Source organism: Rattus rattus, chromosome 8 (assembly GCF_011064425.1).
Source record: "Rattus rattus isolate New Zealand chromosome 8, Rrattus_CSIRO_v1, whole genome shotgun sequence".
In the NCBI taxonomy this organism is placed as follows: Eukaryota; Metazoa; Chordata; class Mammalia; order Rodentia; family Muridae; genus Rattus; species Rattus rattus.
In genome coordinates this window covers 69,543,516-69,558,514 of record NC_046161.1, presented here as the reverse complement: position 1 = coordinate 69,558,514, position 14,999 = coordinate 69,543,516, and the positions used below count along the sequence as shown (strand labels likewise).

The 14,999-nt window shown below is 49.5% G+C and overlaps 1 protein-coding gene across 1 annotated transcript in view; it reads right to left on the bottom strand.

The window, feature by feature from the left end:
* Positions 1 to 14,999, bottom strand: part of Myo5c (myosin VC) — a 77,325-nt gene that overhangs the window by 40,097 nt on the left and 22,229 nt on the right. The window contains exons 7-12 of the mRNA XM_032909725.1: positions 14,341 to 14,422; positions 13,343 to 13,450; positions 10,459 to 10,565; positions 8,019 to 8,284; positions 3,694 to 3,775; positions 2,910 to 3,050 (exon numbers count right to left, since the gene is read on the bottom strand). Of these exons, the coding sequence (XP_032765616.1) occupies positions 2,910 to 3,050; positions 3,694 to 3,775; positions 8,019 to 8,284; positions 10,459 to 10,565; positions 13,343 to 13,450; positions 14,341 to 14,422 (786 nt within the window). The remainder of the gene's footprint in view (positions 1 to 2,909; positions 3,051 to 3,693; positions 3,776 to 8,018; positions 8,285 to 10,458; positions 10,566 to 13,342; positions 13,451 to 14,340; positions 14,423 to 14,999) is intronic.

The following is a 14,999-nucleotide window of genomic DNA, read 5'->3' as shown; positions in this document are numbered from 1 at the left end:
CCTTTAATACGGTTATTCATGCTGTGGTGAGCCCAGCCATGACATTATTTTTGTTGCTACTTTAAAACTGAATTTGCTATTGTTATGAATTGTAAATATTTGTGTTTTCCAATGGTCTTAGGCGACTCTTGTGAAAGGGTTGTTCAACTCTCCCCAAAGAACCACAATCCACAGGTCGAGAACCACTGCTCTGAGAAATTCTAAACACTCATGTATCTTTGGCCTTATTAATCTTTGTAGATAATTATTTTTTATTATGAACAAATATATGAACTCTTTATCCCAATATTTAAATGGCTATACCACTGTCTCTTTAGAAGACACTGAATGAAGACTTACATACATGCAGAATAGGCACTATTTTACTCTTCTCACAGATGCTTCAAAGTTCAAGGAAAGAGGACTGGGATGGGAACCTGGCTCCATTCCCAGTGGAGTGGGAAGGGCAACACCAGGTGTGTGTCTTCCCTACCCCCTCTCAGGGAAAATAGATTTTATTTGGCTTTTCTGCCTCCCATAACCAAGGTCATACTTCCTCCAGCTAAGCTCTTTGGAAAACCAGTTTTTAATGCTGGCATTTAAACACTACCAGTTAATTCAACCTGAAGAGTGAATTCCATACTCCATTGGGGCTCAGTGACTTCCAGGTCACCTTCAGTACTTACAAATACTTGAAGTCTACCTTAGCCTCAATACTCCTGGCTCTAGAACATTCTGGAACACTGGCTTGATGCCTGCAAGAGCTGGTGCATAGGTGGTGCTGGAAAAGGTGATCGGGAAGAACCACAGAACCAAGAATTCCAGGAAAGAATCACAGAGCAGTGGTAGTTTTACTGTGTATAAAAATGAGGGCATGATTTGTTCCAAGGCATGGTGTAGGGGAAGGTTTTTATTGTAGATATGAGGTAAGAGTGTAGCCAGAAGCATCTAGAAGAGTCCTGAGCAGAGAGAGAAAGTAGACTGAATCTGACCGGCAGGTTGAAGCGGGTCACAAGAGGAAAGAGAGGGAGGAGAACGAGAGGGGAAGAGAAGAGAGAACCAAGAGAGAGAAAGAGAGGGACAAAAAAGGGGGAGGGCTGAGATCACATAGCTGAAATGGATTGAGAAGCTGGGGAAGGGAAGCTGGAAATGGCTAGGACAAGGGTCGGGTGAGAGGAGCCACAGGTACTGAGAGAGCCCGGAAGCCTGCGTGCACTTTGGTATGCTAACAGGCACCACCGTTAGCTGTTTGTCTGGTTTCTTTTGGACCTGAAGTAGTGTGTCATTATTTTTAAGCAAATATATCTTTGGGGGTGGTGACTGCTCAAGTGTCAGAGGCAACTGTTTCCAGTCCATTCACACTCTCCAGGGGGTTATTTGTTCTTGGGGCACAGGGTTGTGTTGCCCCACCTTTAAGTGACTCCTACAGGTTCCCTGGAATCACGTGGCTGTGACATTGCCTCCCGCTCCTGGTGACTCACACTAAACACAGGGTGAAGTCATTCACCATACGCCCTGTACATCTGCCTGCCTGCTGGCCTCAAAGACAAGCTCCTTACTGGATGTCACCCTAGGGGTTGTGCCTGGTACCAGGACAAATGACTAAATGAGGTGTCAACCATTTTCAAGTGGACTCTGGCCATCAGTCTCCCCGTCCCTGCTCACTAGTACCTATTGCGGGGTCACCTGGCTGGCATATCCCGCCCTATACCCTCCATTTCCCCAGCTCCTGAGCTGCACTGCCTTCCCCCAGCTGTTCTTTCCTATATAACCAGCCCTCTTGGCTATATGGCCTCTTGGTCTCTCAGTCCTCCACTCCTGCGCCCATGCCCCCCGCGCCCCATTCTTGTCCCCTCTTGCCCATCTCTCCTCTCATGGCCCAGTTCAGACTGGACCCTTCCAGATGCCGCTGATAGTTCTTTCCCTCATATCTACAAATCACAGACAAAAGGCTGGGGTGCCTCTTTAACATATCAGAGGGGGCCTGGCTACTAGGTTTTCTCTGCATCCCTTGGTCCCTACCTGTTACAGGGCCGTCCTGCCCCCTACCCTAAATTCTCCAGCCCAGGAGGCTAGGTTGCCCTTCTCTGTATAGTCCAACCATTTTGGTTCCCCTGCTCTTCGTACCATTGGCCTCCTGGCTGCTGCACCTGGTTCCCTGCTCTCCCCTCTCCTTCTCCTCTCCTCCCTCTCCTCACATGGTCCAGCTCAGGGTCACGCCCACTCTGGACTCTCCCAGATGTCCTTGCCTCTGACTGTCCTCTTCCACATATCTATAATAAATACCAGGAGAACCCTCTACCGTACCCATAGTCCGGCTCCTTTTTTTTTTCCTGTATCTGTTATTCACTCGCACACAATAAGCCTCCTCCTCCACCATGCACAGACGTGTGTCACATCTCATTTTTTCCATTCATACCCAAGGGTGGTACATAAGTGTGCTAAGGTGATACCCAAGGGTGGTACATAAGTGTGCTAAGGTGATACCCAAGGGTGGTACATAAGTGTGCTAAGGTGATACCCAAGGGTGGTACATAAGTGTGCTAAGGTGATACCCAAGGGTGGTACATAAGTGTGCTAAGGTGATACCCAAGGGTGGTACATAAGTGTGCTAAGGTGATACCCAAGGGTGGTACATAAGTGTGCTAAGGTGATACCCAAGAGTGGTACATAAGTGTGCTAAGGTGATACCCAAGGGTGGTACATAAGTGTGCTAAGGTGATACCCAAGGGTGGTACATAAGTGTGCTAAGGTGGGAGGATCCCAGGCTCCCAGGTTTCAGGGTCCACATTAGTGTCTCAGATTTAATATCCAAGCAAATGGGTAAGACATCTGGCTTTCCATACATAGCTCCGAGAAGACCGCTCGGTGGTAGGCCCATCTGTAGCTACTCAAAGACTGAAAAAGAAGCCAGTTATTCTGACAGTTACCAAGCATTCTTCATCCAGCAACTCCAAAATGCCCATTTTGGCTTCGATCAGGTCAATCACAGGTTGATTGTCATAGAAGTCTATCAGGGTCCACGGGATGTCCTCCTTCATGTATTCCTCTTGCTCAAGTTTAAAGACGTGCTGGGGGATCCCGGAGACAAGGTGGAAATTAAACAACATCAAAGAGAGACCTGAAGGGCTTGATGCAAGCCCGGAAGGTACAGATGTGAGGGTCCGATGTGTGATCAGAAAGACCCTGGAACACTGGCCACCCCTCCCCAGAACAGAGCCACCAAGAGGTCTCCTGTGGGTCTGGCTGTCACCCTGACACCATCCTGAGTGGCTGTGGTCTACTGCTGCTCTCTGGGGACAAAAGCAGCCTCCTTAGCCTGGATCAGCCCAGCCAGGGCAGGGCAGCCAGAGAGAATGTCTGCTATGCAGGCAGTGGGCAAAACGTATTATTAGAATTCGGGGTTTCAAGGAGGCTTCCCCAGGATCTGGTTCAGGCTCCTCCTGGAGGATGAAGGCAACGGGTGACAGATGGGGAGGAAAGAGAGCACCCCAAGTTGTTCCAAAAAGGAAGCCAAAGATGGAGGTGCAGTTTCAAGATACAGCCACAAAGCAGCATAGCAACTCAAGGTATAGCTCGAACTATCAGGGCATTTTCTATCTCTCGACCCATGCATGCTTGGATTTCTGGATGAGGAACCGGTAAAGGACTGCGTCTCTTTCCGTGCACACAGAGGGCTGGGCCTCCGCCCCAGGAAGACAAAGAGTCACCTACCAGGTTAAACTGCTGCTGCAGCTTTTCGTTAGCGTAATTGATGCAGAACTGTTCAAAGCTGTTTACATCAAACGTCTCAAAACTGAAACACAGTTGAACAATAAAATGAGAGCAAGCCCAGGACCTAGGTGCTCATTATAGCTAAGTGTGCGTGTGCCTGCATGTGTGTGTGTGTGTGTGTGTGTGTGTGTGTGTGTGTGTGTGTGTGTGTGTGTGTGTGTGATGACTCCATAGCTTAAGAGGTTTGCTATGCTTTCGGCAAGTCTGAACGACTTCAAAGCTGCTGCTTGCTGGCTCCTTCTAAGCTGGCTGTCAGTTGACAAACTACCCTTTTCCCCACTGGCTGGACAGGAATCTGACTGTACATGATTCCTCTTCCCCAAGCCAGGCATTACAAGTGGCATACTGATTAATCCATGTAATACCAGAGTCGGCATTACTGTCCTCCCTCCACAGAACGGAGGATGACTGAGAGGTTAGTTCCATTTCTTAGGGCATAGCACTGAATCTGATTGGTAGTAGCACTTAGGCTTTCAACGGGAGAACACTTCTCTCCTCTCCCCGCTGACCATCCAGAGGGCAGACAGGACAATTCTGCCTTCCCCAGGCTGGCTTTCAGAGTTCCTGGAACAAAACTCTAAGGTCATTTAATAACTTAGCCCAGCAGGAAGCCACACGCATCCCTGCCTTGTGTTCAGGCTTTAATAGCTGTCTCCAGGGTTACCCGGGTGACTTGTAAACTCGAGGGCCTGGAGCAGTCAGGCAGAATACAGTGATGGGGGATTGGCTGCTTATTGCACAGCAGTGAGCCCCTTGGGGCCTGTGACAAGCAGGATTGTCTGAAGGAACAGCCTCGCTTAGCTCGTCAGCTGTGGCCACTCGTGAACCCAGGCCAGGATTTCACATTCGCTGATTCTCAAGAGGAGGCCGCAGTGTCCACTTTACCCTGACTCCTCTGCCTGTGGAGGGTTGAGGGTGGTGGGGGGTGAGCATCCTGCTGGGAGGAAGCCTGAAGAGATTCCTGCCTTTGTGTGCCTCACCTCTCTGCGCTCTAACTCTGCCTCAGGTGGAGGATTAATATAACTTCATTGCTTCACGGAGGGTCAGAGTCCAAGAGGCCATGGTGAGACCCAAAGGACAGCAAATGGTACCCAAAAGTCAGCCTGCATCCCCATCCTCCACCCTCCTCTCCATGCCCAAGGCTTTGTCCCTTGTGGCTCTGGTCCTCTGGGGTCACTGCCCTACCGCAGGTCCCTGGCCAGCTCCAGGCTGACTGGAGGCAGCTGTACCACTCTTTGTAACACTGTGAAGGCACCAGAAATGGAAGCCGGCTTGGACCTGGAAGGGACCAGGCTAAGGCCAAAAGGAGCAGGGTTTCCCACAATAGGGCACAATGTCAAATGAAGATCCTTTGTAGGTACCGTGAGCTGAAGTTTAAAATCCAGGGACTTACGACGTAAGATGCCAGAGGTGTGCTGTCAGTGACAATGGTTTGCACCAAGACCAGGGCGTTAAGGCTCAAGATGGCTTGGTGATTTCTTCCACCTGACTGTCCTGACAGCCCTGCAGGAGAGGCTCTCAGTGCTCTGAACACATGCCACTGCAGTGCTGCAGAGCCTAGCCCAGAGGGCTAACCTCAGACCCAGACATTTCCAAGCCTGGTCCAAAGAGCATAAACATACGACAGCCTGGGACATCAAAATTAAGTTTCCCTCGCTTTGCAGTCGAACCTCAAAGCGCCCGGCTGCAGTTTCACCTGTGCTAAAGGATGCTAACTTTTCCTGGCAGCCGTTGTCATGTCCGGGTTAAGCTGAGCTCAGTTCCCTGAAGCCACAATATGTGTTAGGACCTGAATTAACACACAGGCCAGCGTGCTAGGGAGTGAGTGATTCACTCTGGGCCACAAGATCTTCCACTTAGGGGGTAGCTGTGAATCCACGAACCAGTTTTATATCCACTACACAAGCGCTTCATCTCCCAACTAGTAATGTTAATGGACTCTAACAAGTTTTAAAATTTGTGAGCACTTTCATCATCATACTTAGCTGCAAAATTCAAGTTCTTCATTACAGTGGTCTGGAACTCTGTGGATCTGAATTCCCTCTCCCGTCATACTACACACACACACACACACACACACACACACACACACACACACACGAGCGCGCATGCGTGCGCATACATGCATACACACATACACATGCACACACAATGCACATACATGTGTGTGCACATGTGTGCACACATGCATAAACACATATGCACACACATGCATACACACATATGCACACACATGCACACATATTTTTTTCTCACAGTAGTCACTCTGACTTCTCCTTCTTTGCCTTCTTCACCAGTAAAATGAAGTCCCAGAAGGCAGGGACCTTTCACACAGTGCCTGGCAAGTACTTATTTGTTAGATAAAAGTATAAACAAGTGGCTAGGGAGATGGCTTGGCAGTTAATAGCACCTACTGTTCATGCAGAGGGACAGAGTTCAGTTCCCAGTACCCATGTTGGGTGGCTCACAATTGCCTGAACTCCAGTGTCAGGGATGTGGCGCCCTCTTCTGGACTCTATAAGCCCTAGCACTCACACATGCACAAACCTACATGTACACACATGAACACACGTTTATAAAAATAAATCATTAAAAATATGAAGAAATATATTCCTAAGCTATGAAGTCCACTATTTTTAAAGGCAAGTTCTGGCTGGAGAGATGGCTCAGAGGTTAAGAGCACTGGCTGCTCTCCCAGAGGTCCTGAGTTCAATTCCCAGCAACCACATGGTGGCTCACAACCATCTGTAATGGGATCTGATGCCCTCTTCCGGTGAGTCTGAAGACAGCTACAGTGTACTCATATACACACAATAAACAAGTCTTTTTAAAAAAAAAGTTCAAGAAAATACAGCAAACACTTCCCACCTCAATGTAAGAGTTTTAAACTAGGCTACATTATTTTTTTTCCAATTTTACTCAATTTTTTACTGGTTACTCAAATTATTTCTTGGGATAAGATAAGGTAAATAATTTACTAGCCTAACCCTGTCCCGTGTTAGTATTTTAGAACTGTTGATATGTTTTCTTGAGAGCCGTGAGTAATCACTTAAAATCTATATAAACAGTCCCTCCCTTCGCTAACTCCCCTCAATACCTGGAACAGCTGGCTCTCCTGGGTGAAGAGTTGAAGGGCTGGCCCTCCCTGTTGTGTGGGGAAGAGTCCCTAACTGATGGAAAGTATGGAGCCTTTCTTGGGACAATCTTCCCAGAGGTGTGCCCAAGAAGCCAGGTGTGGTCTTGGGAGAGTGGCAGGAAGGAGGACAGGAGAGGGGGGTTCTGACACCCGGACAGCCCCCTGGAGTCACCTGCACACCAGGTTCCACCTTGCCTTCTGCAAGCACCTTCAGCAGGAGCAGGACCCAGGACCAGAAAAGCAGGTCAGGGCAAAGAGAAAGATGAGACCAAACTCCGAGGTGGCCCAAGCTTTGTGCTGTTTGAAGTAGGGGTGGGACAGTTGAAGAAGGGGTGGGGCGAGCCGAGCCCTTATCTCTCAAGAAAGAACAGGAATGCAGGTGTGTGAGGGAGGGAGACGGCAGGCCAGGCAGACTGGGGGGGGGGTGCCATCCCACCATAACCAGCAGTTCTCCTGGGGGACAGGAGGGTATTACAGGGCCCTGTAGGGGATTGAAGTGGACCACATCCCCTTGCCAAAGCACCAGCTGCGAACAGCTTAATCCTTCCAAGCTCTGGTGGTTACGTCTCTAAGTGGATGGCTTCCAGATGGCTTGGACCAAGAAGCCTCTTACCAGGGGCCCTGTCACACAGTAGGTTTGCTGGTTTGCACAGTGAGTTAGTTTCGCATTTATTGTGTACCTGTGCTGTTGTATGTGTATGTATGTGCTCATACATGTATGCACATGGAAGGCAGGGGCGACGCTGGGTATCTTCCACTATTGCCCTCGGCCTAACTTTTTGAGACAGGGTCTTTAGTTGAGCCTGGAGCCCATCAGGTCAGCTATGCTGGCCTCCCTCTGCCTCCCTTGTGCTTTGCTTTTTCCGTGAGTGTCGGGGTCCAAACTTACATTTGTATAGCAGGCATCTTGCCCGCTAAGAAATCTCCTAGCCCTTGTTTGCCATTTATTCAATGCACTCTACGGAAAGGACACCATGACCCAGGAGCTATATTTAACATCTCTACATGCAACCCAGAGGGGGGAAATCATCTTCAAAATATGCAAGACAAGTGGAAGGGTGCGACTTAAAAATAACAGGGCGTTTGACATTTAAACGAGGAGAAGCGAGCACGCAGAAGCGAATCTTACCCATAAATGTCCAAAACACCAATAAAAGTGTGCTGCTTGCCTGAGAAGTGCAATGCCTGATTGATTCGCTCTACAATGAAGTCGAACAGGTGAGCGTAGATCTTTTTGGCCAGCGCGTCCCTGGCATTGATGGCCTGAGGCCTGGTCATGGGCTTCACCACAGTTTCTGAGGAGGTCACTATTTTTCGGTTGCATAGCCACTGAGCCACTTTGATAGTCTCCAGGCCCAAGAGCTCACAGAACACCTTCAGGTGACTGTCATCCTCCTGTAAAAAAAAACAAACACAGGTCTCATCGGGGTCACCACACATCCAAAGTTAATACTGCCCCATCTGGCCAAAGCTGTTCAAGGAAAGAGTAGCTATGTGAGACAGTCAGGCCTCGTGGTTGAGACTAAGCCTGGGGTAGAGCAGGAGGCTGTGGTGACACTCTCCCTGCTGTGGGGATGCCTAGCGACCCTGGCTGTGTCTTTCTGGGTCTCTTCACTCTGGCCGTGGAAGCTTGCGGGCCTGCTCCACCCATACAAACAACTGTGCCCCCTCCTCCACACCTCTGAGACTTCTCCAGACACACGCTGTCAGCAGAGGATTGGACACCGACCAGGTGCGACCAGGATTCCCTTAGGGATCTGTCTGCCCTGCAAAGTATTGTTACCACAGATCTGGGAGGAGCTCCTAGCCTGAGCCAGCGTCTCAGCTGACACTGGAGCTAATGGGGGACTTTTCTCTTCTTGAGTCTGAACGTGAGAGGTGCCCCGCTGGCCTGCAGACAAAGGGTTCGGGGTGCTAACTGCCTTAGCCAGCATGTACTGCCTCCAGCTCTTGTCTCTTGGCCAGGGAGCGTGATTTCATGTGACCGCATACCATCCTTCCTCCTGAGGTAGGCAGCATCACACAGTGACTGCTCTTTAAATGCTCAGAAAATGGAGGGAAAAAAAATTAAACTCCAAGTGGCCCCACCTTCTCCTTGCTCTTCACATCACCCCCCTTTTTTTAAAAAAAAAAAAGATTTACTTATTTATTATTTATATGTACACTGTCTTCAGACACATTGGAAGAGGGCATCAGATCTCATTACAGGTGGTTGTGAGCCACCATGTGGCCGCTGGGAATTGAACTCAGGACCTCTGGAAGAGCAATCAGTGCTTTTAACCACTGAGCCATCTCTCCAGCCCCTGCCCCTCATCTTTCTTGCTGCTGCCACACCAGCACAGGGCCTTCTGGCCCTGCCTGAACTTCTCTCTGGGGAAGGACTTGGCAGAGCCTTTCTGTCTAAGAAAGGACTGAATCCCTGAAGTAAAGAGATTCAGTGGGAGGAACTGTCACCTAGGAAAGGGATTCACAGAGGCAGCAGGCAGTGGACTTTTAAGAGGAAAGCTTCGCCCGAATTCAGTTTGTCTGACATTCTAAGCTCCTGAAATAGATGAATTATATGCTGTACCAAAGCCAGGGTCAATAATCAGAGGGCTCCTTTTATCTAAAGTCTTAGCTGGGGCCGGACAGAAGGCTCAGCAGTTAACAGCGCTGGCTGCTCTTTGGGAGAACCGAGGTCTGGATGTCAGGACCCACATAGCAGCTCACCACTGCCTGTACTTCCAGTTCCAGGGGATCGGACATTCTCTACTGGCCTCCCAGGGAGCAGGCATGCAAGGGGGGCACAGACATGCATGCAGGCAAAGCACTCATGCACATAAATAAAATTAAATGACTTAACAAAAAGTCTTAGAATTCTTTCCTTTCTAAGCTCCTGCCCCAGTGGAGAACTTGGTGCGGTAGTGTTCTCGGTGGCTGTACTTGCTGGGTGGGAACCATGTTTACTCTATGGGAGTTTGGCAGGAAAAGGTCAGAGCCACAACCACATTATTCTCTGCTCTCCCAGTATCCCAGTCATCGGAGGATTGGCAAACTCTGCAAGGCCTGGACACTGGTGGAGGGAGGGCCAGTTCTGAGTTGGAGGAGGGCAAAAAGTACACCCCAGACACCTTAGGAGGTGAGCAGGAGAGCTGGGGAGAGGAGCGAGACCCACTGCCTACCCTCAGCCTATGGTAGGTAGACTTTCCTACTTTCTCCAGATCACACTTCCTGTGAGGTCAGGACTTCCTGTTTGGTCTGATGGTGTTTCACAGAGCTTACAACAAGCCCTGGGACATGATAGGCTCCATAGATGCTGCTGAATAAAAGAACACATAGCACCCCTCTACAACACTCTCTCTCTCTCTCTCTCTCTCTCTCTCTCTCTCTCTCTCTCTCTCCCCCTCTCGGCACATATGCCCTGTGACAAATAAGACAACCCCGGAAAGCTTTCTTCCTCGTTCCTGCTAAACCAGTCTGTCTAGCAGGTCCAACCATGGCTGTTCTCATCCATGGCAGCCAGTGAGCCATGAGCTGTGCCCCCCTGACCTTCACACCCAAAGGAAGGGCAAAGTGAACATGAATCTTACACTGACTGCAGACCTCTCGTTGCCCACTGTGGTGACCTGCACATTGCCCAGATGCAGGATGGCAGCTAGGATCTTAAAAACATCCATCTGAAAATCTTTCTTGAATCCTGCAAAGTAAACATTCCCCAAGTCAAGGCACTGCCATCCTCCTATGTCCCATAATACAGCACTGGGATTCTTCTAAGAATTCTTCACTCCAGTCGCAGTGCCAGGAGTTGGGGCAGGGGTGTGAAGTGGGCTGTTCATAGGACAGGGGTGTGAAGTGGGCTTTTCATGGGACAAGGATGTGAAGTGGGCTTTTCATTAGACAGGAATGTAAAATGGGCTTTTCATGGGACAGGGGTGTGAGGTGAAGTTTCATGGGACGGGGGTGTGAAGTGAGCTTGTCATGGGGCAGGGGTGTGAAGTGGACTTAGTGAGAGCATTTCACAGTTCCTCTCCTAGATAAGAATGCTGCAGCCAGCGGGGGTGGGGATGTTCCTCTCTCCTGGGCTGCTGGAGAGTTCAGTTGTATCTGGGGCTGAGGGTATAGCGGGCTGGTAGTGCTTGCCTGGCATGCAGGGGACCCGGGGTTCTATTCCCAGCATCACACAGACCAGCTGTAGTGAGCATGTCTGTAGTGAGCATGAGGCAATCAGGTGGGGGAAGAGAATTACAAGTTCAAGATCATCCTATGTATCAAGTTTAAGGTCAGACTGGACTACATGAGACTCCGTTTCAAAGAAAAACAACAAAATCCAGAGCAAAACAACAACAAAGAAAGACAACTCCTTTTACACAGCTATTTTAAGTGAGGTTCTAAGGAAACTAGGTTCTGGTGTGTTTTATATACGTAATTTTAAATATTTTCTTTTCTCTTTGCCCATAAGCTCCCAGAATCCTTCTTAAGGTGAGATGACAAAAGGGTTCCCTTTGTCCCTCGGTTGGCACAGCCCTATCACTGTGGATCAAGGCAGTGGGCTCTTGTGTCCTTGGGTCTCTGCATGGGCCTGATTAATGGAGAGCCTTGGAAGGAGATAAAGGAGGGCAGGGCAGGAGAAAAAGGGACAGGAGGAGGAATATGGCAACAATAACTATGACAAGGAAGACAGTGTGGTAACTATGGCAACGAAGATGCTGATGACCAACAGGAAGAGTAGGAGGAGCAGGAGGCAGAGGGGAAAGAGGAGGGGATGAGCATGTCCGCCCCAGCTCCTGTGCAGTGTGGCCTCTGCTTGGCTGTGTGGCCTCAGACAGAGATATCTGTCCCTGTCCCAGCACTGAGTCTCCTTCCAGGCTCATAGGACAATGATGAGTCTGAACAGGAAGAAGTTAAGGACAGTTCTGCCACTAGTCCTGGGTCCCTGCTATCCCTGGTGGCTTGTCTGGACCTCACTCACAGTTTCTGTGTTGGTCCAGCCATAAATAAACTCTCCCTCTCTCCCCCTAATCCTCTTTTGACTTTGCCAGAGAATACCTCTGGGGTCTTGACTGATGTGTGTGGAATAGGGGGAACTGGTCCATTTCCTGGTGCTGAAAATAAACTAAGCCGGCTGCTAGGAGGACAGAGTGTCCAGCATCCAGCTGTGAACTGGGCTGTGCTGACCGGGATGCACCCATGCGTGGTGATTGTGGCACTCCTGTGAGCATGGGGAGGTGCTGGGGCCTCGTCCCATCCCTGTCCAAGCCGTCCCTGTCCATGCTGTGTGGAGACCAGAAGGGAGGCTGGAACCATCCTTGCTGTCCAGCAAGACAGCAGGCCCTGAGTGCCAGAGAACAGTTGTTGCTATGTAAACTTTCCACGGAGGAAACCTGGGGTCCTGGATCATCTGGGAGGCAGATTTCTAAGTAATCTCAATACCGTGTGGATTTTCTCTGCTTCACAGATGAGAGATATTAGACCAAAAACTCACAGAGCATTTTGGCTCTGTTGAGTCTGGGGAACTGAGTGACAACTGAGCCTGGTAAGCCGGCAGGTGACTGATGTGACAAATGACAAATCAGTGGCTGAGAAAAGCATAGGAAACCACAGAACCAGGGGCACTCCGCTAACGTTCTGTGGTCTTTAACCAAATCTCTCGACCACCAGGCCTTTCAAAGTCAAAAACGTGCAGCCTCACCGACACTGAATGCGAACAAATTTTAAACTTCAGTAAGTCGCCATCTGTTCTGAGACAATGTCACTCTAATACCACATTGGCTAGGATCAGAAACCAGGGAGTGAGTGTGCCAGGCCCCATCCCAGGAGCCTGGGTATTGACTTGTTGACAGAGACCAAGGATCGCAGTGACAGTCAGTGACAATGGTCACTGCACGACAGGAAGGGCTGCGGAACGGCAGAAACAGGTGGCGATCTCTACCTGTGTTTAACATGGCAGTGCCCAGAAAATCGAGGAGAGAGCGACCCACAGGCAGCAGTCCTGAGCAGAATCTCTTTGTCGGAAACAACAGATTCCACCCCAGTCACCACTGAGGCCTTCGACACATCACACAGCCCAGCAGCGGCTCTAGCCATTAGCCCTGTGAGGTGTTTCTTTGTCCACTATTGGGAACTGCGTCTGACTCTATGTCTGTGTGCAGGGCTGGGGCTGGGTAGAGCCGAATCAGTGCCTGGGGTCAATCACGTCCTTTATTTTAAAATTGTATTTGCTTTATGTGTGATGTGTTGGCCTCCAGGGTATGAACCTGTGAGAGCCTGGTGCCCTCAGGTCTCAGAAGACAAAGCTGTTTACTTGTTCCTGGAGCTGGAGGTGGCTGTGAGCTGCCACCTGGGTGCTAGGACTCAAACCTGGGTCTTCTCGCAGGGCAGCCCGTGTGCACATAACTGCACCCCCAACCCTGCCGCCAAGTCCCGTTCTGATGTTCCCAGAGTGTGCATCGCCTTGGCTAGCATGGCATCCCTTACCCAGCAATGTGAAGGTCTTCTGGGTCTCCGCCATGTCAGCTCTGTCATCGACGCCTTCAATGACAGTGTTCCCACCCATCCTCGTGTAGTTGAACTCTTCTGCACTCCCTGGAACCAAAAGGACAGTCAATTCCACCCACAACTCAGAAATCTGACACGCATGGTTATCAGAAATAAGAAAAGGCCAGGCAGGCCTGCTCTCCTCTGTGTCCCAGTACAAAGTTCAAGGCTAGCCTGAGCTACATCAAAAAGTCCTGTCCAAGAGAGGGAAAGAGATGGGGTTGGGGAGGAGGAAGGAACAGGAAAGGAAGCTCACACTTAATGGGCTCCATTGAACACTTTACCAGGCTATCATAGAAACTAAAGTTGGGAGTCAGGAAAATGAAGGTCTCTTTCAGGGTCCCCCTTATGTGACAGTGAAGCAGGGGCTTACAAGCAGGGCTGACTCTAAAGCTCTGGCTTTAGTTCCTAACACTCCTGTCTCCTCTCCTGGGATTATAGGTATTTGCAGGGCGGGGAATGTACTGGGGCTTCATGCTAGGTATGGGCACTCGACTGAGATATTCCCAGCCCATTCTCCCCCTCCCCCGCCTCCCTCCCGTCCTCCCTCCCTCCCCCAGGTTAGTCTTGAACTTGTGGTGTCCCTCCTCTCTGTTTTCTGAGTGTTGAGGCCATCAGCGCATGGTGCCACAGCCAACCCAGTTGATTTTCTTCATGCATTCATTTCAGGTCTAAAGACTGTCCTATGTTTTTAGACAACATAGTTTGTTTTTTTTTTTTCAAGACAGGATTTCCTCTGTGTAACCCTGGCTGTACTGGAACTCACTCTGTAGACCAGGCTGGCCTTGGACCTAGAGAGCTGCTTGCCTCTGCCTCCTAAGTGCTGGGATTAAAATCGACAAAATCATTTTTTAAAGTTACGTTATAATAAGGAAGATATTAACGAAGAATTTAAACGCCTTCAGAAAAGAGACTTTCATGTGCCTTCCACCACGTACCCAGTTTAAGGTGTTTAAATTCTGACTGCTGTGCGGATGCACAAAGCTGGTAGAAGATGTGGTAATTCCGTTCATTTTCTGACTGTAAAAAAAAAAAAATCTCAAATTACACCAACCCTTTACCAACGAGAATGCCAGGGTTTCAACTAGAGGGCCCTAGATGCCCTTTTAGATGGTTGATTCCTGGAACAGACACTGGTGCCTGTGGCCAGATATCAGCTGGCTGTCCTAGCCACTGAGCAAGAACTGGGGTCCAGAGAGGATCTTCAGTAGAAGGCCCAGGAAAACATTACATGAAAATATTCCGTGCAAAGGCATGGTGTAGTTTTTATAAGCAGAAAGTTCTGGGACGTCATCAGGCTGTTCGAGGTTTCCTGTTGCTCTGGCGAACGCATTTTAAGAAGTGTCTCCATTTTATACACAGAAAAGCCTTTCACACACACCACACCCCAACTCTAATCACCTCTCTCACCCACAGGAAGCCAGGTCGGCGGGTGGTCCTGCCTGCTTCAGTGTTCATGTTTGAGAAAGAAACAGAAGATTTTTTAAACTATAAGGGTTTTCTTTTCTCCCCAGTCAGAAAACAGTAGCCTTTATTCTCAATTCTACAACACACAAGTCCGCATCTACACATCAACTTTTGCTTTTAAAAGGAAGAA